This window comes from Xenopus tropicalis, chromosome 5 (assembly GCF_000004195.4).
Source record: "Xenopus tropicalis strain Nigerian chromosome 5, UCB_Xtro_10.0, whole genome shotgun sequence".
NCBI lineage: Eukaryota > Metazoa > Chordata > Amphibia > Anura > Pipidae > Xenopus > Xenopus tropicalis.
In genome coordinates, this window is record NC_030681.2 from 19669571 (window position 1) to 19693404 (window position 23834).

Below are 23834 nucleotides of genomic sequence, written 5' to 3' on the forward strand. Positions count from 1 at the left end.
ATAAGCAAAGATTGGTACAGAGCAATTGGTACTTCCAGTCTTCAGGCTGGCACAGTAATGGCTCGGGTACTTCCCGCTGGTACATTACAGCCTGGTACTGGGGGTGGGAGCAGAGCCTGGCTACTGTATTCCCCATCCCTCTGATGCTTCTGGGAGCCTAGTATCTCTGGTACTGATCTGCACTTGAATTAGACCCAAACTGATTCATTCTGTACCACTCAGAGCTGGCTTATGCACAAGAACTCTAGGCATAAAAATAAGTTGCCCCGCCAGTTCTACCTGACTTAGCCAAGACAGACTAGGAGCAGGGTGGCACATACAGTCTTGGCAGTATTTGAGTGCAGCAACCACTATATTGTGCCTCTGAGAAAGGAAGCAGTGGAAGGAGGGGGCACATAATTGCTACCCTGCCCAGGGCTCTGTTTGTTTTTGATTCAAGTGTTTCTTTGTGGTGCTCAGGGAAAATTGTGTTTTTGTCGTAAAACTACCCCGATGAACTTGCAATCTGCCTAGGGCCCATGAAGAGAAAGTGTCTTGCCATAACTTACTGGCAGAGATATTGACCTGAAGCGTCTTCTGTCCAAACTATGTCCAATGCCAGGAACATATACAGTAGTCTAGTATAGTGCGGTGCAATTTTTTTCCAATGTGGTCCAGTTTTTTCTTGGGTCAATTAACAGATGTGCCACTTATTGTACAGTATTTAGGGGGTAACTTACATTAAATTTATGTCATACAAACAAGTCTGGTTGACCCTCGCTGATAGAGGGTCATAAAATTCCCTTAAAGGGCCACATCTGACCTGCAAACTCGGCTGCCATTAGAAAGGCACCTCTCCTGTTAGATCCCTTAGGGCCCTTACATGATAGTGCAGAACTTCAATGAAGTTCTCCAGGTCGGTGCAAGTGCTCCCTCTGCTGGAAAGTAATAGACTGACATGCGTAGCAAGCGTGGGGTTACTCTGACTCCTGGCATCCTGCAAGGGCTTTTATCACTGAGCACAATGGGAGTTGCAGTTATTTTTATTGATTTGATTTCAATTGCTTTTTGTTTTTCCCTGCGTGTGACATAGCAGATAATCATTCCTCTGCATGGAAGCTGGGCGGCACACATGGAGCTGCCCCTGAATGGGATGCCTTGTTGGTCTCCCTATACAGGGGATAACTGCTACCTACTGTAGTATCAGGAATATCTAGAGACCCTTATCTACTGCCTTATGCTCCCCTAGTGGGGAAGACCCACAGTTTGGGGTACAATCGGAGGTGAGGCTTTGAAGCTTATGGGGAGTTCTTGAGCAATGGCTGAATCAGTGTTTGTCGGTCCCCATTCATTGTCTGCTCCAAATCACTCGCATTCAGTTTTTGCTTCGCAGCACTACCTACATTGCTACTGACTGTATTGTTCCGCACACCCACGCACAGGCAGCACACACGCATCTCATGTTATCCTGCACACGCATTCTTCTACCTCTGGGCACGTGTCTCTTCCTGCCTGATAGATCCTGTCATTCACACGGCACTCAGAGCAAATACAAAACAGGAAAACATTCCTTGGCTTCTTGTAGTATGGTACCGACGGCACGGAAATGACAGGGGCTCCCAGAGCCAGCAGGCAGCAAATGGGTTCAGCAGATGAGCCGCACACTGTCCTTCTGTCCATACATTGTTAGAATAACACAGATTGGGGGTTATTCTAAGAATGTATTATTCTTTGTTTTTGTTACGAAGAATTCCCCAGCCTTTAATGGCCAGGACTGTACACAAACACACAGAGCTTGAGGCAGAACAGATTTTTATTGGCCCAATCAGCCTAATATTGGTCTGTATAGAAATTGGAGGTCACTGAATTAATGCAGTGACCCATGTAGGGGGCATTGTGGGTTGCCCTGTACTGGCATTATTCACCCAAAAATGCTTCATGACATGTTGCTGCAGGTGATTTTATCATCAGGGGAACCGGTTATTCATGGAAATGAGAGAGAATTCCATTTTAAATTCTTTGTGCCTGTCTAACTTGGATCTTGCCTATAGTAGCAGTGGGGGGATAATAGCCTCTGGGAAGGGACTGGGGCTGTGGGATAGCAGGTATAGTAGGGAGAGATGGTGCCTATAGTAGCAGTGGGGGGATAATAGCCTCTGGGAAGGGACTGTGGCTGTGGGATAGCAGGTATAGTAGGGAGAGATGGTGCCTATAGTAGCAGCGGAGGGAAAATAGCCTCTGGGAAGGGACTGTGGCTGTGGGATAGCAGGTATAGTAGGGAGAGATGGTGCCTATAGTAGCAGCGGAGGGAAAATAGCCTCTGGGAAGGGACTGGGGCTGTGGGATAGCAGGTATAGTAGGGAGAGATGGTGCCTATAGTAGCAGTGGGGGGATAATAGCCTCTGGGAAGGGACTGTGGCTGTGGGATAGCAGGTATAGTAGGGAGAGATGGTGCCTATAGTAGCAGTGGGGGGAAAATAGCCTCTGGGAAGGGACTGTGGCTGTGGGATAGCAGGTATAGTAGGGGAGAGATGGTGCCTATAGTAGCAGTGGGGGGATAATAGCCTCTGGGAAGGGACTGGGGCTGTGGGATAGCAGGTATAGTAGGGAGAGATGGTGCCTATAGTAGCAGTGGGGGGAAAATAGCCTCTGGGAAGGGACTGGGGCTGTGGGATAGCAGGTATAGTAGGGAGAGATGGTGCCTATAGTAACAGTGGGATAATAGCCTCTGGGAAGGGACTGTGGCTGTGGGATAGCAGGTATAGTAGGGAGAGATGGTGCCTATAGTAGCAGTGGGGGGATAATAGCCTCTGGGAAGGGACTGGGGCTGTGGGATAGCAGGTATAGTAGGGAGAGATGGTGCCTATAGTAGCAGTGGGATAATAGCCTCTGGGAAGGGACTGTGGCTGTGGGATAGTAGGTATAGTAGGGAGAGATGGTGACTATAGTAGCAGTGGGGGGATAATAGTCTCTGGGAAGGGACTGTGGCTGTGGGATAGCAGGTATAGTAGGGAGAGATTGTGCCTATAGTAGCAGTGGGGGGATAATAGCCTCTGGGAAGGGACTGGGGCTGTGGGATAGCAGGTATAGTAGGGAGAGATGGTGCCTATAGTAGCAGTGGGGGATAATAGCCTCTGGGAAGGGACTGGGGCTGTGGGATAGCAGGTATAGTAGGGAGAGATGGTGCCTATAGTGGCAGTGGGGGGATAATAACCTCTGGGAAGGGACTGGGGCTGTGGGATAGCAGGTATAGTAGGGAGAGATGGTGCCTATAGTAGCAGTGGGGGGATAATAGCCTCTGGGAAGGGACTGGGGCTGTGGGATAGCAGGTATAGTAGGGAGAGATGGTGCCTATAGTAGCAGTGGGGGGATAATAGCCTCTGGGAAGGGACTGTGGCTGTGGGATAGCAGGTATAGTAGGGAGAGATGGTGCCTATAGTAGCAGCGGAGGGAAAATAGCCTCTGGGAAGGGACTGGGGCTGTGGGATAGCAGGTATAGTAGGGAGAGATGGTGCCTATAGTAGCAGCGGAGGGAAAATAGCCTCTGGGAAGGGACTGGGGCTGTGGGATAGCAGGTATAGTAGGGAGAGATGGTGCCTATAGTAGCAGTGGGGGGATAATAGCCTCTGGGAAGGGACTGTGGCTGTGGGATAGCAGGTATAGTAGGGAGAGATGGTGCCTATAGTAGCAGTGGGGGGAAAATAGCCTCTGGGAAGGGACTGGGGCTGTGGGATAGCAGGTATAGTAGGGGAGAGATGGTGCCTATAGTAGCAGTGGGGGGATAATAGCCTCTGGGAAGGGACTGGGGCTGTGGGATAGCAGGTATAGTAGGGAGAGATGGTGCCTATAGTAGCAGTGGGGGGAAAATAGCCTCTGGGAAGGGACTGGGGCTGTGGGATAGCAGGTATAGTAGGGAGAGATGGTGCCTATAGTAGCAGTGGGGGGATAATAGCCTCTGGGAAGGGACTGGGGCTGTGGGATAGCAGGTATAGTAGGGAGAGATGGTGCCTATAGTAGCAGTGGGATAATAGCCTCTGGGAAGGGACTGTGGCTGTGGGATAGTAGGTATAGTAGGGAGAGATGGTGACTATAGTAGCAGTGGGGGGATAATAGTCTCTGGGAAGGGACTGTGGCTGTGGGATAGCAGGTATAGTAGGGAGAGATTGTGCCTATAGTAGCAGTGGGGGGATAATAGCCTCTGGGAAGGGACTGGGGCTGTGGGATAGCAGGTATAGTAGGGAGAGATGGTGCCTATAGTAGCAGTGGGATAATAGCCCTGTGTATGGTAGATGAATATACCTTGCTGTACATGAGTGTAAGGATCGCTGCTATATAGGGATTATTCTGTAACACTGGAGCGGAGCTGGGCTGAGGTGTGTGGGAGGCTCCCATGGAGGGCCTGTAAGTGCCTTTGCAAAGGAAATAACCTGCCACCCACAGGCTACAATTGCATAGAAAGGCAAAGCCTATTGGATTCAGCTCCCCCTGTGCCCGGGGGCCAATGAGCAGCGAGCAGCAGGGGTCCGTGTGTGTGACCGTCAGACAGTGACTCATTAAGGTGCTGTAAGTGCTCGTTACTAATATCAGAGGGACGTTTCTAATGCAGCTCCTTATTGCACATGAATTACAGGCAAATCATAGTCCCATTTCCCGAGTTACACGGCCCTGCAATTTGCATTTTAAAGAGCTAAATAAATCCTCGCTGCAGCTATTTATAATACAAGTGACGTGAAGTGTTTGTGAGCTTCTCGCTGCCACCCTGCGCCTCCGACTCCTGATGCCATTAAGCTCACTCACCTGTGCCCTGGGGAACATTCACGCACAAATTCTCTAATAGGGATCTAAACACTTTTATATAGAGAGATTTCTTTTTCCAATGATGATTCATTTGATGCCAGATTTGACACCATTTTCTATTATTCCCAAATACCCAGATTTTGGCACTAATTTGGCACAGTAGGCACAGCTGTAGCTCAGCGCAGCCCCAGTGGGTACCTAGTGCTTCCGAATCCCTTCCCTTATTAATGGGTTATGGGAGAGATGGGGGGGAACCATTCTTGCACAATCTGGGGCCCTATTTTTGGGAATTTACGTTAACTTTTAGTATGTTTTAGAATGCAGGGTCGGACTGGGGGTTCAGGGCCCACCGGGGCTGCCACTGCAGGGGCCCCACACCCCCAAAGGGACCCCTGCCGTGGTGCACCCTCCCCCGAGCGCCCATACTTAGGGGACCTGTGACCCCTGGAGTGCTCCGGCAGGGATCGATTCTGGGCCGGCGGGGCCCCCCGGCCCAGACCAACCCTGATAGAATGCCATATTCCTAGCAACTTTGGTTTTTATTATTTATTTTTCACAGTTCTTAAATTATTTGCCTTTCTCTTCTGCCACTTTTCAGTTTTCCAAATTGGGGTCACTGACCCCGGCAGCCCAAAACTATTGCTCTGTACGGCTACATTTTTATTATTGTTCATTTTTATTACTTTTCTTTCTGTGCAGACCCTCTACTATCCATATTCCCATTTGTTGTTTAAACCACTGCCTGGTTACTAGGGCAAAAAAGACCCTAGCAGTCAGATAGCTGCTAAAATACCAAATGGAGGGCTGCTGAACAAAAAGCAAAATAACTGAAAAACCATAAAAAATAAAGCATGGAAACCAATTGCTAAATGTCTCAGAATATCATTGTTTACAGCATTTTGAAAGTTAATTCAAAAGTGAACTACTCCTTTATGGCTTTGGTAAACACACCTGAATGGGTGCAGAGGAGGCCTGATAGCAAACCATAGGATAGAATTTTTGCTTGTAAGAAAAAAACATTTTACCCCATAGGAATCTGTTGTTTCCCCCTCCCCAAATACGAATTCTACCCTCCTGCCCTCATTGTCTCATTATTATTGTTTGCTTATTGTTGCAGGGGAGTTATAGGAAAACAGGGATATCAATGTCAAGGTAAGTAAGCAACTAACTGTATGCATCTAACTCTGTGTGCTGCTCTGCCACCTTTAGGAGACTGAGTGAACTGCAGGCATAGGGGCATTTTATATACATATTATATTCCCCAATGACATATACCAACCTCCTCCCCTTCATAGTGATGTATCAGCTGATCTGTGTTTACATGTTAATGAATGCAAGCTCTTAGACCAACAACATAACAGCACCCTCTGGTGGTAGCCATAATTTTGACCGGTCAAAGACCAGATAAGTAGCTTCTGAGCTACTCATCCTGGGGCCCAGGGGAGGGGCCAGTTCTACTGTATGAATGAAACAGATATTGTTTTCATGTAATTTTGTAGGGATTAAAAAGGGACTATTATTCCTCATACCTAGGATACCTACATGAAATAATGTATTTTGCCCATTATTATTATGTTATATATAAATAAATATGAGTTAGAGTGATGTGAATGGTTGTTTCTTTGAGATAATACCACTTGTGTTTCTGTTTCCAGTTTGCACTTGCGTAGTTCACAAGCGGTGCCATGAGCTTATAATAACCAAGTGCGCCGGCCTAAAGAAACAGGAAACCCCCGACGAGGTAAATATTTAGCTTGAGGAACAGCCTTTGTTGGAAAACATCCTTCTCTTCTGTGTATTCCCACTCACTTTTATTGGTAGAGCTCCTGGTGTAGAACTACAAGTCCCAGGGTGCAGGGAGTTGTACCAATGCACAACTGAATAGAACTTTTTAATAATGTACCAATGAGGTTATTTTATTAAGGATTGTGGGGGATCTGATGAATGAGAAAGTCATTAGAAACCCGTAAGCGGCACCATAAGCAAAGTGGGTCTGGGGCAGCAGTAATCCTGTGGTTTTATTCACTGGGGGGAGTTATTCATTTAATGAATATATTATAATCTTACAGGTGGGCTCTCAGCGTTTTAGTGTCAACATGCCCCACAAGTTTGGCATCCATAACTACAAAGTACCCACGTTCTGTGACCACTGTGGTTCATTACTCTGGGGCCTCTTGAGGCAAGGCTTGCAGTGCAAAGGTAAGTGGCCCACGGCTTGTGGTTCTGGGACTTACATAAGTCTTATATAATATACTTTATACACCCCCTTAAGTGTGGTAAGTAGTAACAGAATAATACTCTTTTAGTTGCCATTAAATAGTGACCTGTGCCCATATTTGAAAATGGTGTTTCTCCAGTTTGCACTTGGCCCAAAGCTAAAGGGTAACTTGGCCCAAAGCTAAAGGGTAACTTGGCCCAAAGCTAAAGGGTAAGTTGGCCCAAAGCTAAAGGGTAACTTGGCCCAAAGCTAAAGGGTAAGTTGGCCCAAAGCTAAAGGGTAAGTTGGCCCAAAGCTAAAGGGTAAGTTGGCCCAAAGCTAAAGGGTAAGTTGGCCCATAGCTAAAGGGTAACTTGGCCCAAAGCTAAAGGGTAACTTGGCCCAATGCTTAAGGGTAACTTGGCCCAATGCTTAAGGGTAACTTGGCCCAATGCTTAAGGGTAACTTGGCCCAATGCTTAAGGGTAACTTGGCCCAATGCTTAAGGGTAACTTGGCCCAATGCTTAAGGGTAACTTGGCCCAATGCTTAAGGGTAACTTGGCCCAATGCTAAAGGGTAACTTGGCCCAATGCTTAAGGGTAACTTGGCCCAATGCTAAAGGGTAACTTGGCCCAATGCTTAAGGGTAACTTGGCCCAATGCTTAAGGGTAACTTGGCCCAATGCTAAAGGGTAACTTGGCCCAATGCTTAAGGGTAACTTGGCCCAATGCTTAAGGGTAACTTGGCCCAATGCTTAAGGGTAACTTGGCCCAATGCTTAAGGGTAACTTGGCCCAATGCTTAAGGGTAACTTGGCCCAATGCTAAAGGGTAACTTGGCCCAATGCTTAAGGGTAACTTGGCCCAATGCTAAAGGGTAACTTGGCCCAATGCTTAAGGGTAACTTGGCCCAATGCTTAAGGGTAACTTGGCCCAATGCTAAAGGGTAACTTGGCCCAATGCTTAAGGGTAACTTGGCCCAATGCTTAAGGGTAACTTGGCCCAATGCTTAAGGGTAACTTGGCCCAATGCTTAAGGGTAACTTGGCCCAATGCTAAAGGGTAACTTGGCCCAATGCTAAAGGGTAACTTGGCCCAAAGCTAAAGGGTAACTTGGCCCAAAGCTAAAGGGTACAGTGAATATAAAAAGTCTACACACCCCTGTTAAAATGTCAGGTTCCTGTGCTGTACAAAAATGAGACAAAGATAAATAATTTCAGAACTTTTTCCACCTTTAATGTGACCTATAAACTGTACCACTCAATTGAAAAACAAACTGAAATCTTTTAGGTGGAGGGAAGAAAACCAGAAAACCAAAAAAACTAAAATAATGTGGTTGCATAAGTGTGCACACCCTTAAACTAATAATTTGTTGAAGCACCTTTTGATTTTATTACAGCACTCAGTCATTTTGGGTATGAGTCTATCAGCATGCCCACTCTTCTTTGCAGAAACACTCCAAATCTGTCATATTGTGAGGGCATCTCCTGGGCACAGCCCTCTTCAGATGAACCCACAGATTTTCAATCGGATTCAGGTCTGGGCTCTGGCTGGGCCATTCCAAAACTTTAATCTTCTTCCGGTGAAGCCATTCCTTTGTTGATTTGGATGTATGCTTTGGGTCGTTGTCATGCTGAAAGGTGAAGTTCCTCCTCATGTTCAGCTTTCTAGCAGAAGCCTGAAGGATTTGTGCCAATATTGACTGGTATTTGGAACTGTTCATAATTCCCTCTATCTTAACTAAGGCCCCAGTTCCAGCTAAAGAAAAACAGCCCCAAACCATGATGCTGCCACCACCATGCTTCACCTTGGGTATGGTGTTCTTTTGGTGATGTGCAGTATTGTTTTTGCGCCAAACATATTTTTTGGAATTATGGCCAAAAAGTTCAACCTTGGTTTCATCAGACCTTAATACCTTTTCCCACATGCATTTGGGAGACTTCAGATGTGTTTTTGCAAAATGTAGCCTGGCTTGGATGTTCTTCTTTGTAAGAAAAGGCTTTCCCCTTGCCACTCTACCCCATAGCCCAGACATATGAAGAATACGGGAGATTGTTGTTGCATGTACCACACAGCCAGTACTTGCCAGATAATTCTGCAGCTCCTGACTGATATCTTTTAACAATGAGATCCCTCTGATGCTTTAGAAGCTCTCTGGGGACCATGGCTTTTGCTGTGGGATGCGACTAAACAAATGTCAGGAAAGACCAACTGGAGCAGCTGAACTTTATTTGGGGTTAATCAGAGGCACTTTAAATGATGGCAGGTGTATGTGACTCCTGTTTAACATGATTTTGAATGTGATTGCTTAATTCTGAACACAAATACATCCCAGTTAGAAGAGGGTGTGCACACTTATGCAACCACATTATTTTAGTTTTCTTTGGTTTTCTTCCTAAAAGATTTCAGTTTGTTTTTCAATTGAGTGGTACAGTTTATAGGTCACATTAAAGGTGAAAAAGTTCTGAAATTATTTATCTTTGTCTCATTTTTGTACAGCACAGGAACCTGTAGACTTTTTATATCCACTGTATCTTGGCTAAAATCTGGGGGAGATACATTGCTTATGTTAAGTCTGTTTTCAAAGCTGCCATCATATAGCCCACCTCTGTGTATTGCAAGGCTGGCTGATTCACCTGGCCCTGTTCAAAAGTAAACCAGCAATTAGCTCTCATCAGGGAATCTTCACAAAAACTAAGGATCACTGGTGTAAGATGCAGAGGGTCTGTGGGCGCTAAGGAAGATATCTGCTGATGCCACCAGAGGGCACTAGAGGACCAGCTTTCGAAAAGAAAAGTTTTGTTGCAAGAGTAATGGAAACTGTAGGAAAAGGTTATTAGCAGCAGATGTGCATCCCTGGCAATAGGAAGGAAAGGGAATTGGGGTGAATGCAATGCCGTGTTACTGAGCAGAAACAAATTTGTTCTCCCATGCTCTCTTTCAGTCTGTAAAATGAACGTCCACCGCCGCTGTGAATCGAACGTAGCACCAAACTGTGGCGTGGACTCTCGGGGGATAGCAAAAGTATTAGCAGATCTCGGTGTCACGCCGGATAAAATCACAGCTGCCGGGCAGCGAAGGAAAAAGGTACATTCCTATCCCTGGTACCTACGGGCAGTGAGTGCATTTGCTGATACCCACTGCTGAGGGCGATGGGACACTAGTTATGGTCGGCGCTGTTCATACTGTGCCAGTGTAAATGCCCCCCTGTAGCAGCTAACCCCTGTGCCCAGGGTATTGCCCAAGAACACTACTGGTAGTTGGCGTGGAATGTTTTGCAGTAGAAATACTGGTATTTTATTTGTCTTTTCTGTATTTATTTATTTACCTTCTTATTCAGCTGCCATCCAACTTTGTAGATGAACTGCTGTTTGGTTGCTACAGTCATAAGCCCTAGCAACCTTCAAGTGAATTTAAGGCTACCTTTATTTTCATATGGGTTTTTTTTGCATTATGTCTTTGTTCTGTGTTCGTACATCCCTTTTGGGATATCAAGTCTCCTGATTACTCCATCTTCATACCTCCAGTGGGAGGGCGGGAGTAGCACCCAGAATGCCAGTGCGCATGAAGCCTTCTACTGTACCAAGGGTTTTATCTCTTTAGGTGAACTTTCCCTTTACCCGCTGTATAAAGGGCATTCATTAAGGCAAATTCATTACTAAGGTCGTACCTGATTACCTGTTTTTCCATCCTATAACAGAAAAGAAACGCCCTTATATTTTCACCGATGAAGGTATGCTATGAACCCGCCGCCAGCGGCGCTCTGTGTCGCCTCTCTCTGCTGCTTTACTGACACTCGCTCTCATCGTGTGAACCTCCTGTCCTGAACATATCTTATATATAGGGCTGAGCTACAAGGGCCACTTGCGGGGAGTGTCTCTACCCCATATGTAATAAAAGGCACAAGGTTTGCCCAGGTGCAGTAACTCATAGCAACCAATTTTGCTTTTAAACTGGTGACCAGTAAATGCTGCATGCTGATTGGTTGCTATAGGTTGCTTCCTTACTATCCTATGAAGTGATAATACTCCATGCTGCATTCTTTCCCAACCACCATATTACATCGGAGCTAAATCCATGGGGTAGTACACAGTGGCGTGAAATGCGTTGCTTTATAAATATGCCTTGTACCTCATTAGGTCGCTCCAAGTAAGTCACCCTGGTAGCTTAGCTCTAAGGGTTCTGATCCATAATCCGCACTAATCCCCTACACCTGCTTTCCTGTATGGTAGCTGGGAAGGCTCACTTTATAACTGCACCTGTAGGTTCCACTCTTAAAGCTACAGACCTAATTAACTTTAGAATCTCACTTGGGTTTCGTTTTGCAGATGTCAGTCTTGCCTGATTAATACATTACTTATTGCAGGGGTGCAACTAATCATTCTCTGCTTAATGTGAAAAAAAATCTTTTTCTGTGCTTTTGTTTTTTAGGGGCTTCGTGTAAATCTGTGGGTGTACAAGTTATAGGGAACCTGCAGCCCAACAGGTGTTGCTGAACTGCAACTCTCATAATCATGGCAAAAGCTGGGGGTACTGGGAGTTGGAGCCAATATCAGCTGATGGGACTTGCAGGTTCCTTGCCACTGGGGATAACCTCATATCTTGTGTCAGCTTTTTTTTTTTTTTTACCAAATCTCTCATTTTGTTTAATTAGTTAATTGCAGGTGCTGAGACACAGCAGCCTGTCCCTGGGGGTCCGGCCGTTGAAGATGATAGGTCAAAATCTGCACCAACCTCTCCATGTGATCAGGGTAAGATTTTTTTTCTGCCCCTTTTTGGCTAAATCGAAATGGGGAAAACCAGATCAATTTTCCATTGTATCGTTCTGATATTTACCCCCTTGCCTGTATGGGTCTGCTTCAGTCCACCATTTGAGTCACAAAGTGACCCCTGCAGCTGTTCTTCCTACCTCCTTACTGTACTCTGTGGGTTACATGTGCTTACTATATGGCTTCCTCAGGCCCAATTATCTCAGAAACCTATTCAATTATGAAATTTGCCCACCCACTGGCATCACAACCCACAACGCCTCTTTATTAAACTTTGCAGTTGGGGAGTCATTTATAAACATGGGCAGATTTTCCCATGGGCATTAACCCATACTAACCCATGGCTTTTTTCAACTAGCTGCAGCTTGAACAATTATATCATACATTTAATTGGTTACCATGGGTTACTACTCAAGTGCAAATGTGCCCATCATTTATAAATGAGCCCCATATGGAGTCAAACACTGGCCGCCTCTGGTCACAAGGTACAAAGATACAATCTGAACCCCCAAGTTTTATCATAGGCACCATTGGGAAATCAAAAATGATTTGTCTGTTTTCTCTGCCTCATCCTCTTCCCTTTAGAAATAAAAGATCTGGAAAACAACATTAGAAAAGCTTTGTCGTTTGATAACCGGGGGGAAGAACACAAGTCGACAGCTACAGCCGCCACAGAGAACCAGCTGAGCGGTACGGGGGAAAATGGTGAGAACGGCGAGGTGAAACTGCACGAGCACAAGAGGACAGGCCTGGAAGACTTCAACTTCATCAAAGTATTAGGAAAAGGCAGTTTTGGAAAGGTGAGAAATAAAAGTTGCACTTATGGGAATATTGCTTAGGTATGCTTGGTTCTGTCCTCATTCCAAATGAAAGCTGTTGGGGGGAATGTACAGGGTTCTGCTTTCCCTTTAATCAGCTGCTTGTGTTGAATAATCTCCCATGAGCTATGAGTATGCCTACATTCTGCAGATACCCTGGTCCCTGGAATAACCAGGCTTAATCCCACGCTTTGCAGGTTATGCTGGCCGAGCTCAAGGGCAGGGATGAAGTTTACGCCGTAAAAGTCCTGAAGAAAGATGTCATTCTGCAAGATGACGATGTAGACTGCACTATGACGGAGAAGAGGATTCTGGCCTTGGCACGGAGGCATCCTTACCTGACCCAGCTCTACTGCTGCTTCCAGACAAAGGTAACCGGCACGTGGCCATGCACTGGCGGCCACAACTACTCTCTTCTTTCCAGGGGGGCAAGTAACACTGATATCCCCTGCTTGTAAAGGTGGCCATACACAGGCAGATTTCAGCTGCCGATTTGAGTCCTTCAGACTTATTCAATAGCTTACCTGCCTGCTGTGTATGGGCCAATATCTGGCTGAAAATTGGCCAAGTATTAATCGGGCCGATTTGATTTTCCCATCAGAATTGGGACTGCGTCGGCTCATTGATGAGATCCTTGCTCTGATATGTCCTATTCCTGTTGTTCTAACACGACTGAATGACTACGATATTGTCCACCTTAGATGGCCATATGGGTGGAAAGATCCAATCGTTTGGTTTGGCAGGTATATGGCCACCTTGAGTTGCAGTAATGTGACTTTAATAACACTAACACTAAGTACAGGTATAGGACCCGTTATCCAGAATGCTCGGGACCAAGGGTATTCCGGATAAGGGGTCTTTCCATAATTTGGATCTCCATACCTTAAGTCTACTAAAGAATCAATAAAACATTAATTAAACCCTATGGGATTGTTTTGCATCCATTAAGGATTATTTATACTCTAGTTGGGATCAATTACAAGGTACTGTTTTATTACAACAGAGAAAAAGGGAATCAGTTTTAAAATTCTGAATTATTTGATTAAAATGGAGTCTATGGGAGACAGACATTCCGTAATTCGGAGCTTTCTGGATAACGGGTTTCCGGATAAGGGATCCCATACCTGTACTAACTTTAATAACACATAGTTTGTCACATAAGTAATTTAGAGGCATTAAAATGCTGACCTTTGTTATTCTTCCCAAGCATCTGGAGCAGCAGGACTTTGTAGTCCTCATCCTACTTGGTCATGCCCAGTCGGCCTCACCTGAACACATTCCCATTGCCATTTCTATAAATTATGAAGTTCTTGCCAAAATAGGGACATTCCAGCTGCCCAACTCTGTAGCTCTGGGAGATACAGTGTCACCGTACCAATGACTCCCCTATGCTGAACATGTGTGTCAGGGACCAGGGCAGGGCTGGACGAATTCAGTTCTCTGTTCAGCCAGATTTGGGCACAGAGACCTCGCGTGCGAGAGAACATGGTCTCCTACACAGGCACGGGATCAATGGCTTTTTTACCTTTTGAGTAATCAACCTTATGACGTATGCAACTGGGGTCACAAAATGCCCCTTGCAGCTGTGCTTCCTTTATACCAGCCTGACAGATTGGGCTGCTGTAATCTGCGCCAATGTGATGCCATAAGGGGCTGATTCTCGGCCTGCGGGAAAAATGGGTGGCATCATAGAAGAAGGCCTTTCTCTTCTACTGTACATCTCTCTGACTTTCAAATGGGGGTCACTGACCCCAGCAGCTAAAAAAAATATTCCCTTATGAGGCTACGCTTTTATTATTATTATTGTTACTTTTTATTCCTTATATTTTTACTCACACCTTCTCCTATTCATATTCTAGTTGCTAAGGTAAACCAGCTCTAGCAACCAGATATCTGCTGAAATTCCAAACTGGAGAGCTGCAGAATATCAGTTCATACTAAAAGTTGATTTAAAGGTAAACAACCCCATTAAAAGGGTTTTATTGCAGTCCCACAGAATTTCCCACGGAATAATGAATAGTAAATATTTGCACAGATTTACCAAGAAGCCACTTGTTGCTAAATGTAACTGCCGTGCCCAACTGGAGAACTGCCTTTCTGTGATTCATTCTGGCTTTGGATAAACAGGACACAGGCAATCTCATCACAATGCCGATCAGCAGACCTGTATGTTTGTGTCCTTTATATTTTAGCAGTTCCATGTTCTTCTGTACGACCCCCCCAGCTCTAGGATACAGGAAAGGGCAGAGGTATAAACAGATTCCTTGGGATGTATTTAATCACAAACCAACCCCTACAAACTGTACGGTCATGTCGTGTAATAAAGCTGTAACCACCATTGGATGCGCTGAAGATAATTGAGGGATTCTTATATGGGATATTATGTTGTGAATCCACAGGGTGGCAGCAGAGAGCTTTCTAAAGCGAGTACACTGTGTCACAAGGGGTACAGCCGTTGCAGTCAGGCTGCTTGTTATTTACACTAAGGGGCCTATTATCATACTGTGGAAAATAATGGTAGCCAAAATACACCATATATCACTAGGCATCGCTGCATAAAAGAACAACGTATTTATTAAAGTGGAACTCTGCCCATACACAACTTAAGCTATTTAAAAGTAAACATAATTTTAAGCAACTTTGCAATATACATCAATTAAAAAATATGCAGCCTTTTCATGATTTCTAATGTAATAATATGGTTTGGCTTAATTAATGTATATTGCTTTTTGGGTGGTTCCCCTGTAAAATAACTTTTCAGTAAATGCTAGCAAGAGAGAATTTTCCTGAGATTATAATATTGTGCGTATTAGGGCAAAGGAGCGGGTTTGCAGTACTGTATAACCAGGGGTGCACTCTGGGATTTGTAGTTTGTTAATGATTTGGGGTGCCTATTTGTTTTGCAAGGGAATCAGAATGCTGTGGATTTATAAAGCCTTTCTAAATATGATCCATTGAGGCTTTGCGCTCCTTTCCCCCCGCTGGCCCAATGACCAGGCTTAATGGGCTCTTTATGTTTGGGGCTATATTCAGCGTAACCACATTTTCTGGCTTCTAATAAGCATCCAACATTTATTGCACTGGGTCTATTCTAGGAATGGGAATGAATACCACTAAATATAGAGAGCTCCCCCATAATGCACTGCAGTTCTCTGAAACTGCTAGATGCTTGTAAATAAGAAACCAGTTGCTTCATAATGAAAATGATGGTTTTGGAGAAAGAAAGTGAGTAGGCGGATAGGTATATTTATAGAACAGGCCCCTCGTTGGGTACTTTCGGGGGGCTGAATTATGAACATAGGTGATATATTGCACTTTCCAACAGCAACCAACCAGCAATTAGTCTTCTACAAGTTGGAAAATGAAAGGGAAGATATGTATTGGTTGCTACTGACAATGGCACTTTATGGCAGTTTAATATCTCAAGTGCTATCGGAAGGTATGTAGGGTCCTACCAGGGCCTCCATCCTCAGGCTCCTACTAGGGCCGTCACCCTCAGGCTCCTACTAGGGCCGTCACCCTCAGGCTCCTACTGGGGCCCTCACCCTCAGGCTCCTACCGGGGCCCTCACCCTCAGGCTTCTACCGGGGCCTTCACCCTCAGGCTCCTACCGGGGCCTTCACCCTCAGGCTCCTACCGGGGCCTTCACCCTCAGGCTCCTACCGGGGCCTTCACCCTCAGGCTCCTACCGGGGCTTTCACCCTCAGGCTCCTACCGGGGCCTTCACCCTCAGGCTCCTACCGGGGCCTTCACCCTCAGGCTCCTACCGGGGCCTCCCCCTCAGGCTCCTACTGGGGCCTTCACTCTCAGGTTCTCCAGCAATATCCATACCCTACACAGAGTTGAGTCCATGGCTTCACCCAGGCCTTCCAACTCAGCTCTGACTGTGATTTAAAACTGGAACTGTGGGCTTTATCTGCAACCCCTTTTATGGCTCCCAGCTAAATAGATTAAGAGGAATGGACTGCATCTTTGATGGGTCAAAAAGCTTTATAAATCTAAATTAACTTGCCTTTCCCTTATTTTGCTCTCTTCCCAACTAACTTTCCGCTCATTTCCCAGCGTGTCTATCAGCTCATTGATGAGAGAGCAGTAGGGTTTGGAAAGCTTGCGGTTTCAGCAGACCCGATTAATAGTGTTTATACTGGCACGACTGGTTTGGATCTGACGCTTATTCATTAAAATTCTTCATTAACAAATAAAAAAAGCTAGTCCTTAAATCTGTAGCAAAAAGGAATACAGAAGAGCTTGCGTTCAACTGCTTAGTGTCGTACCCCGTAAAGCATTTAAAAGCTACTTTACAACAGCAGCAATTTTTTCTAATAAAAAAAAAAAATTTCTGCCCACCAGGATAGTTTTAGGTCAATGTCAAGAACAGTGATGCTTCCAAAAAAAACAACAACCCACAGATATTGCTCTGTACTTTGCCATTAATGGAATCAGAGTTTTATGTTATCCCTGTGTACAGGTACCTGAAGAGGCTGTTCCTTCTGAACAGTATTTAGTATAGGAGCCCTAGCCTGTATGCATAGTAAATCTTCATAAAATAATGGGGATGAAATGATAAACCTAAGGGTGGCTGTTCCTTCAGCGGCTATGTCTTTGTCATTTTTTTTTACTAGAAAGTTTTGTCTGCAAATAATCTGTATTAAACTAAAACTTTATTGGTCAGCCAGTCATGTTTCAAGTTTTTTTTTTTTAATTGTGATGACGCTATAGATGGTTATGGGAGGGCAGAAAGAAGGACATTCACAGTGGAACGTTACACCAGCTTAAAAATGCCATAGGGTTCATAATACTTTTCATAGAAACCAGGGACAACAAAGCAAAATGAGAATTGCATGGTGGCTCATTGGTGAGGACTTGCAGCTCTGAGATCCTGAGTTTAATTCCAGTTGAGGCAGCAGGGCCAATAGGAGCCTGAGGCAGGAGGCCAGGTGTGTGGCCTTGGTAGGAGCTTGAAGCAGGAGGGACCAAATGAAAGAGGTCTCCTAGTTAGTGATAGGATAGAATTTTCTTGGAGACAAGAGAGCTAGTGTGGGCAGTCCCTTTGCCCACTGTGGAGGACTTCCCCAGGAGACACCCTCAAGAGTAGACGCTTCAGTGTGGTAGGGCTCAGAGTGTATACCCTTAGAAGACATCCATTGAATATCCGGTACTCGGGGTCTGAGACCTAGGGGGAGAGGTTAACTTCCATTGTGCTCTTGGTGAAAGAAAATAAACTTCATGTGAGATATTAAAATTATCCATTGTACGAAGAGAAGTGCCTTATTTCTATTGTTTGTTCTTCCGTAATGTTCCCGTCCAAGAACAATGAGAGCCCAGTTTATTCATATATTGTTACTGGCATAGTAAGGACAGTGACCCTTATGCTTAGGGCTCAGCTGAGTAAGAGGGACACACGTGTTCTACTGGTAAAGGGCACATGGTAAGCAAAGCAACAACTCCACCGGCACCAACTCATTTGGACTCTCTTGAGTCAGGAACTGAAACTATTTGATACTGTATTCGTGCATTGTGTATAGATTTCTCCCGGATCAGCGGCATATCCCCAACTGCCATGATTCACAATTCCAGTTATAACCCTTCTCCCGAAGTGAATCAGTGCCAGATCAGAATACCATTTCTACCCCATGTCGTGATAAAAATAAGCCAACGACCAAAGAGCTGCTGCTGAATTTGATGCTCGCATTTGTGCTTGACGTGCGGAAACGAAGAAAACAAACAAATTGCTTGTTATGTAAAACAATAGATAAGATCCTTGGGAAGTGGCAGTTATACGGACGATTCCCACAATGCTGACTATTTGCGCCTGTTTATTCCAGCACGGCATTTATTTTATATTCTTTAGCAATGTGGGAACAATCAAACAACCAAATAAAGTTTGATGGCTGTTTACTGAAATATCCCGGGCTCAGCAGGGGGGCAAGCGGGGGGGGGGAAATGAAGTCAAATTTAGCTCAGAAAGTGGTAATATTTTTTTACTTAATTTGATATATGGCTCTGCACAAGGTTTTTACTGCAAAACCATAAAGCAAAATATACACTGTTCTCAAGTACCTGGCAGCACTCACTGGGGCTCATTTATCAACAATGGGCACATTTGCCGTAGGCAGTAACCCTTAGAAACCAATTTTCCTACTTTTTTCAGCCAGCTGCAGGTAGAACAATTAATGCAATAATCTGATTGGTAGCCTTTATGAGGACATGAATAAAAGTTCTGTATCCAAATACAGTTCAAAAGTAAAATATCAGTGAGAACTTATCTGTCCAGAGCACCAAATATTCTGTATGTGACATTTTGGGAATATTGCGCTTCTTTTCTCAAGCGTTTGTGTGCGCTGTGAATCCTATGATCCCAGGGGGCGGCCCTTAGTACTTAAAATGGCAGTTTTCTATTTAGGATTACCCCATGGCACATACTACTAAAAAAGTATATTTTTACAGAGTTTTACACATGAGCTGTTATATATTTTTATAGTGACCTACATTGTCCTGGGCAGGTTCTTAAATGGAATGTCTTACAGATGGAGGAGAACTATAATGCTGTACTGATTCTGTGGCACAAAACTGATCTAATGATGTTCCTCTGGATTGTGCAGCTAAAAATGAATTTTAAATCAAAGCATTCAAACCATAAATATGATACCTTGAGGTAAGTCAGCTATTCCCATCATTATAATAGGCCTAATATCCCCTCATTATGATTGCCCCACCAGCTTGGAAACACCATCCCTGAACAGAGTAGGGGGCCTTTGACACCTCTTGTCATCAACATACAATGTTGCTTTGACCTATGTATTTATGTATGTATGTATGTATATATTTATAAAGTGCTACTTATGTACGCAGCGCTGTACAGTAGAATAAATTAATACAAACAGGGGGTTATTAAGATAATAATAGATAGATACAAAGTATAACAATAAATACAAGGTACAGTTGCAATAAGTTAAGAGTCGAAGACACAAGAGGAAGGAGGTCCCTGCCCCGTAGAGCTTACAATCTATATGGGAGGGTAACTTACAGACACAAATAGGCAAATATAAGTGCTGTAGGTCACAGTGGGTGACACTACAATATAAGTGCCAGTTCCCAGATCAAGTGCTGGGCGAGTGCTCCAAAAGGGAGTCTTTAAGTTTCGTTTTAAAAAGACTAAAGGTTTCACAAGGGTTTGTGACCAAAACGTCAATTTTTTTGTCCATTCCTTGTTTATATATATAATTATATATGTAACAAATGAATATTAAAGCAATTGTAGTAAGCAGGGTTGGACTCGCCTACTGGAGTGCCGGAAGTTTGCCCTGTGGGTTCCTCCACGGCTCTTTGTTATTTCCGCCACAGGTCTAAATGACACTTATTACATTTAGCATTTTCACCATCTATTCAATGTGAGGCCACTGGGTTTCCATTGAGGCAACATCACGAATATCTGTCAGTTTTAAAGAGCATAAATCATAAAAAAAAATCTTTGTATTTGTGCTGTAATAATACCCTGTATTCCGTTAGCCATAATATTTCACCTCCTACGCAATAAATAACCCCATAAATTTGCTCTTTGGCCTAAATATTTACTGCTGTTCCCTAATCCATCGAATCCATCAGATGTTCTTACCATTCACCAGATATTGAATTTGTTGATCTGAATGGCAGGGTGGATGTTTATTTCCATCTTTTGTAATGTAAACTCAATGCTTAGCCTAGTGCTCGGCTTCGTATAAACAGCGATTAGGTTGAATTATTTTAATAGCCTCGTTGCACAGGAAAAAGCTATTTAACTTTCATGGGAACCTCATTTTTTGAAGGCTTTTTGTTATCACCCACACATTTATTTGCTATTTGTCATTGTTAAAATGGCCTTTCTGACTCTTTAAAGGCAAACTGTTATTTTAAAAAATTATATTAGTGGGTGGTTTTAAAAAATAAGGCAAATTATATGGCGATTGGATGACCTCAGAATGGCTGTGCTAAATAGTTTTAGGTGTTAGAAGAAAACATGGGCAAACTGCAGCGTACTTTTTAGTACCCAAGTTCAGCTTCTAGGTCTGTGCAGTTTAGGGCCTTCAATTAACTCATATGTGAATGTGGGGAATACTTGCATTAATCCCCAAACTGTGGAGCTTGGAGCAGAGACAGGGGGGCTCAGCCTTTAGGCCAGTTAGGGTGGGAATTTTGTAAAATAGCCAATTGCTCTCCTAGGAACACCTGAAAGCCCATCTTGAAGATTTGTTAGGTTCAGATTTGGGATGAATATGTATTGGCTTTCGTAGATATTCTAGAATCTATGACTGGATGACCAGTACACCAATATTTTCCTATATCTGTATTTATTACATGAGTCAAAGAGGAGCTTGAACTGAAAGAGATTGCCAACCACTACTTTAATGAGACGGGGAAAGTTTATTAAAATTGTATCTGGAGAGTTCTTATGGGATTCCACTCAGTTTTAATCTTATCCAACTTTTTTCCCCCCCAACAATTAGATTATAATGGGGCCTCTTTAAACCCTTCAGTAGAGTCCCTACTGAAAGGGCCAAATTTTATAACTCCCAACACAATTTTATAACTTGCATGATAGATATGTGACTGATCCCCAGTTAGACATAAGTAGGGCAGGCAGTCACTCCAATGATTTTCTTTTCTTCTGTCCTGTTCTGCCTCACTTTTCACCACTTCTTATTTCAAGGCCCAAATGTGGAATATTGTAGGGCTGTATATGGGCAGCTAGGCTGATGGAACTTTGTGCATACTCTCCAGCAGCAGAGAAGACAACAAATCCACTATTACTGGTTCCTGTTCACCTGAATGGGAAATGTGTGGCTATACAGCTGAGCACTTTAAAGCTGGCCATACATGCACCAATGAACCTTGTTTCGTACAATATTCGGTGTGTGTATGGCGACTCTGCGAGGCAACGGATATCGGTCGACTCACCGATCGGGCGGGTTAAAGATTTTGATCAGGTGCCATTAAAGGCGCCTGAGCAAAATCTACCTTCAGGGCTGAATCAGCAGAAGGAGGTAGAAATCCTATTGTTTCTACCTCCATATCTGACAATTCAGCCTTGAACATCTGTGGAGGGTGGGAACGATCTTTCATGTGACCATCGGACACACTAAAGATCTAAAATCACCATGTGTGTGGCCAGCTTTAGGCTGAAAAGCCCCAGTTTACGGTACTGCCAAGTATATCCCAATTTAATGAATTGAAATGGTGGATTCACTGGCTAAAAAATGCCACTGGATAATCCATTAAGGCAATGTGTGTGTGTGCCTGGGCGCCACCTTCCCTTTCTGTCAGGCTTATGTCCAATTCTTCTCCTATTTCATGTTTACATTTTCTATACAGGGTGTATGCAGTTCTTGGCATTTAGTGTATGAAAACACTTTGCTAAACATGACAGTTCTGCCTGTACAACCATTTTATTTTTAGCTAATAGTCTGCCTCTTAACTGGCCGGGGGCCAACTCATCTATTTCTATTTGCTTTCAAACTGTGTACAGTTCTATACATGCTGCGTCCTTGGCTCGCGCACACTTGCTAGCAGCATTGCATAAATGCTTTATAATTTATAGCTTGGATACTCATTTTCTCTAGTAACTCATTTTTATAGCTGAGCAGATGTTTCAGAAAAGCACCCACTGCAATGGCTCAAAAACCAAAAGGATTAACTTTATAGTTGTGTTTGCGGTTATTATGGCAGCTCCCAAGGCATAGCAGTATAAATCTATGCAGGGAAAACAATATTGGCTTTTCTTCTTCTTTCATTATAAAACCATTTTCGGCGTTGCCACCACCAAGAAAATTATCAAAAATACGGATGTTATTGGTTCATTTATCAAATACCCAAAGATTCTGGGAGATTTAGTTACAGTGCATAGAAATAGTACAAGCAGTATTTCATCTACAGTTTCTACTAAACTCTCAGGACCATGTAGCTACCTATCAGGGGGATAGTGGAATTGTGGATGTGCTTTGTTCAAGATGCAAATCTGCAGGGTTATCTTGCTGGATTTTCCTAGTTTATTTTTTTTCCCCTTATACAATTTACTGTTACATTATTTTTTAAATATTTTAATTAATAGATTCTGCATTCTGCCACTAGGTGGAGCATGTCATAAAAACCAACATCATAGGGAACACTCTGCTGCAATCCTTGGAAAATGGCACTGCTGCAAAGGCTCAAGATAAATGATACCTAGAACCCTGATTCTTGCCAATCCCTCCAAATAAAATGCAATACCTTGGAGCAAAGGGTATCCAAAGACTTAAGGTCCCCATACACGAGGCGATTTCACTCGTTGTGCGACGAACGATTATATCGACAAACGATCGTATGGCGATCGGGTTTCCATACGATATGCCATCCACGGGCAACGATAATTTGCAAAAGATTTAATCGTATCATTATCGTAAAATACGTACGATCGTACATCTACGTACGATCCAATGTCGTGGCAGAAGCGGTATTTATTTATTTATGTTCGTTGACTTCTGCTGCTGGCAATCATGACATGCGCAGAGAACAATCGTTCGAAGACAAATGTCTGACACTCACACCAACTGGCAGATTTTATCGTTAAACGACTAAAATTTTTAAACCTGGCCGATCGATTTTGGGGACGATAATGTCGGGTCGATTAGTGCACACCATCAACTATAGGATAACTTAACGATAGTATCGAATCGGTCGTTTGACAGTAAAAAATTGGCCCGTGTATGGGGGCCTTAAGGTCAGAATCAGACCAGTAAGGCCTATTGATAGAGAGTGCAGATAAGGGAGACCTTGCTGTAGTGTTTATAGATGGCCAGGCTACTGCCTAGACCAGTGCTCTCCAACTTATTCCATTTAGTGGCCAACTACATTCCATGCAGCATGTTGGAAGACGAGACTCCGTTAAAATCACAATGTTGTAAAGTAAGGTCTATGGAGCCTCTGTGCAGTCCATTTGAACATCCCTGGCCAAGATAAACAAGTCTTCCTCAATGCAACTATATATATATATATATATATATATATATATATATATATATATAAATAATATAATATAAAGAATGTATCGAGTGAAATTGATCTTTTGGTGCCCACTGTGATGAATGAGCGGTGGGTCTGTGCCAGGAATGAGTCCTACCTTAGAACAGAAAGGTGAGTCAACTAAACATTTGCTAAAATATTTTTCTGCAAAGGTCACATTTACATCACAACAGTGCCAAGCAATGCAAGAGACATCAGCAGTTTCCATGTGAAGGCACCGCAAACATATGCAATTACATGTTT

General features: G+C 43.8%; 1 protein-coding gene across 2 annotated transcripts in view; it reads left to right on the forward strand.

Moving 5' to 3' along the window:
* Window positions 1–23834, forward strand: part of prkce (protein kinase C epsilon) — a 201824-nt gene that overhangs the window by 110766 nt on the left and 67224 nt on the right. Inside the window, exons 4-11 of one of the 2 annotated variants that reach the window (XM_012962692.3) lie at window positions 5894–5928; window positions 6432–6517; window positions 6846–6975; window positions 9915–10057; window positions 10671–10703; window positions 11625–11721; window positions 12325–12539; window positions 12755–12928. In XM_012962692.3, coding sequence (XP_012818146.1) covers window positions 5894–5928; window positions 6432–6517; window positions 6846–6975; window positions 9915–10057; window positions 10671–10703; window positions 11625–11721; window positions 12325–12539; window positions 12755–12928 — 913 coding nt within the window. The remainder of the gene's footprint in view (window positions 1–5893; window positions 5929–6431; window positions 6518–6845; window positions 6976–9914; window positions 10058–10670; window positions 10704–11624; window positions 11722–12324; window positions 12540–12754; window positions 12929–23834) is intronic. The other variant, NM_001114252.1, reaches the window with a different exon arrangement.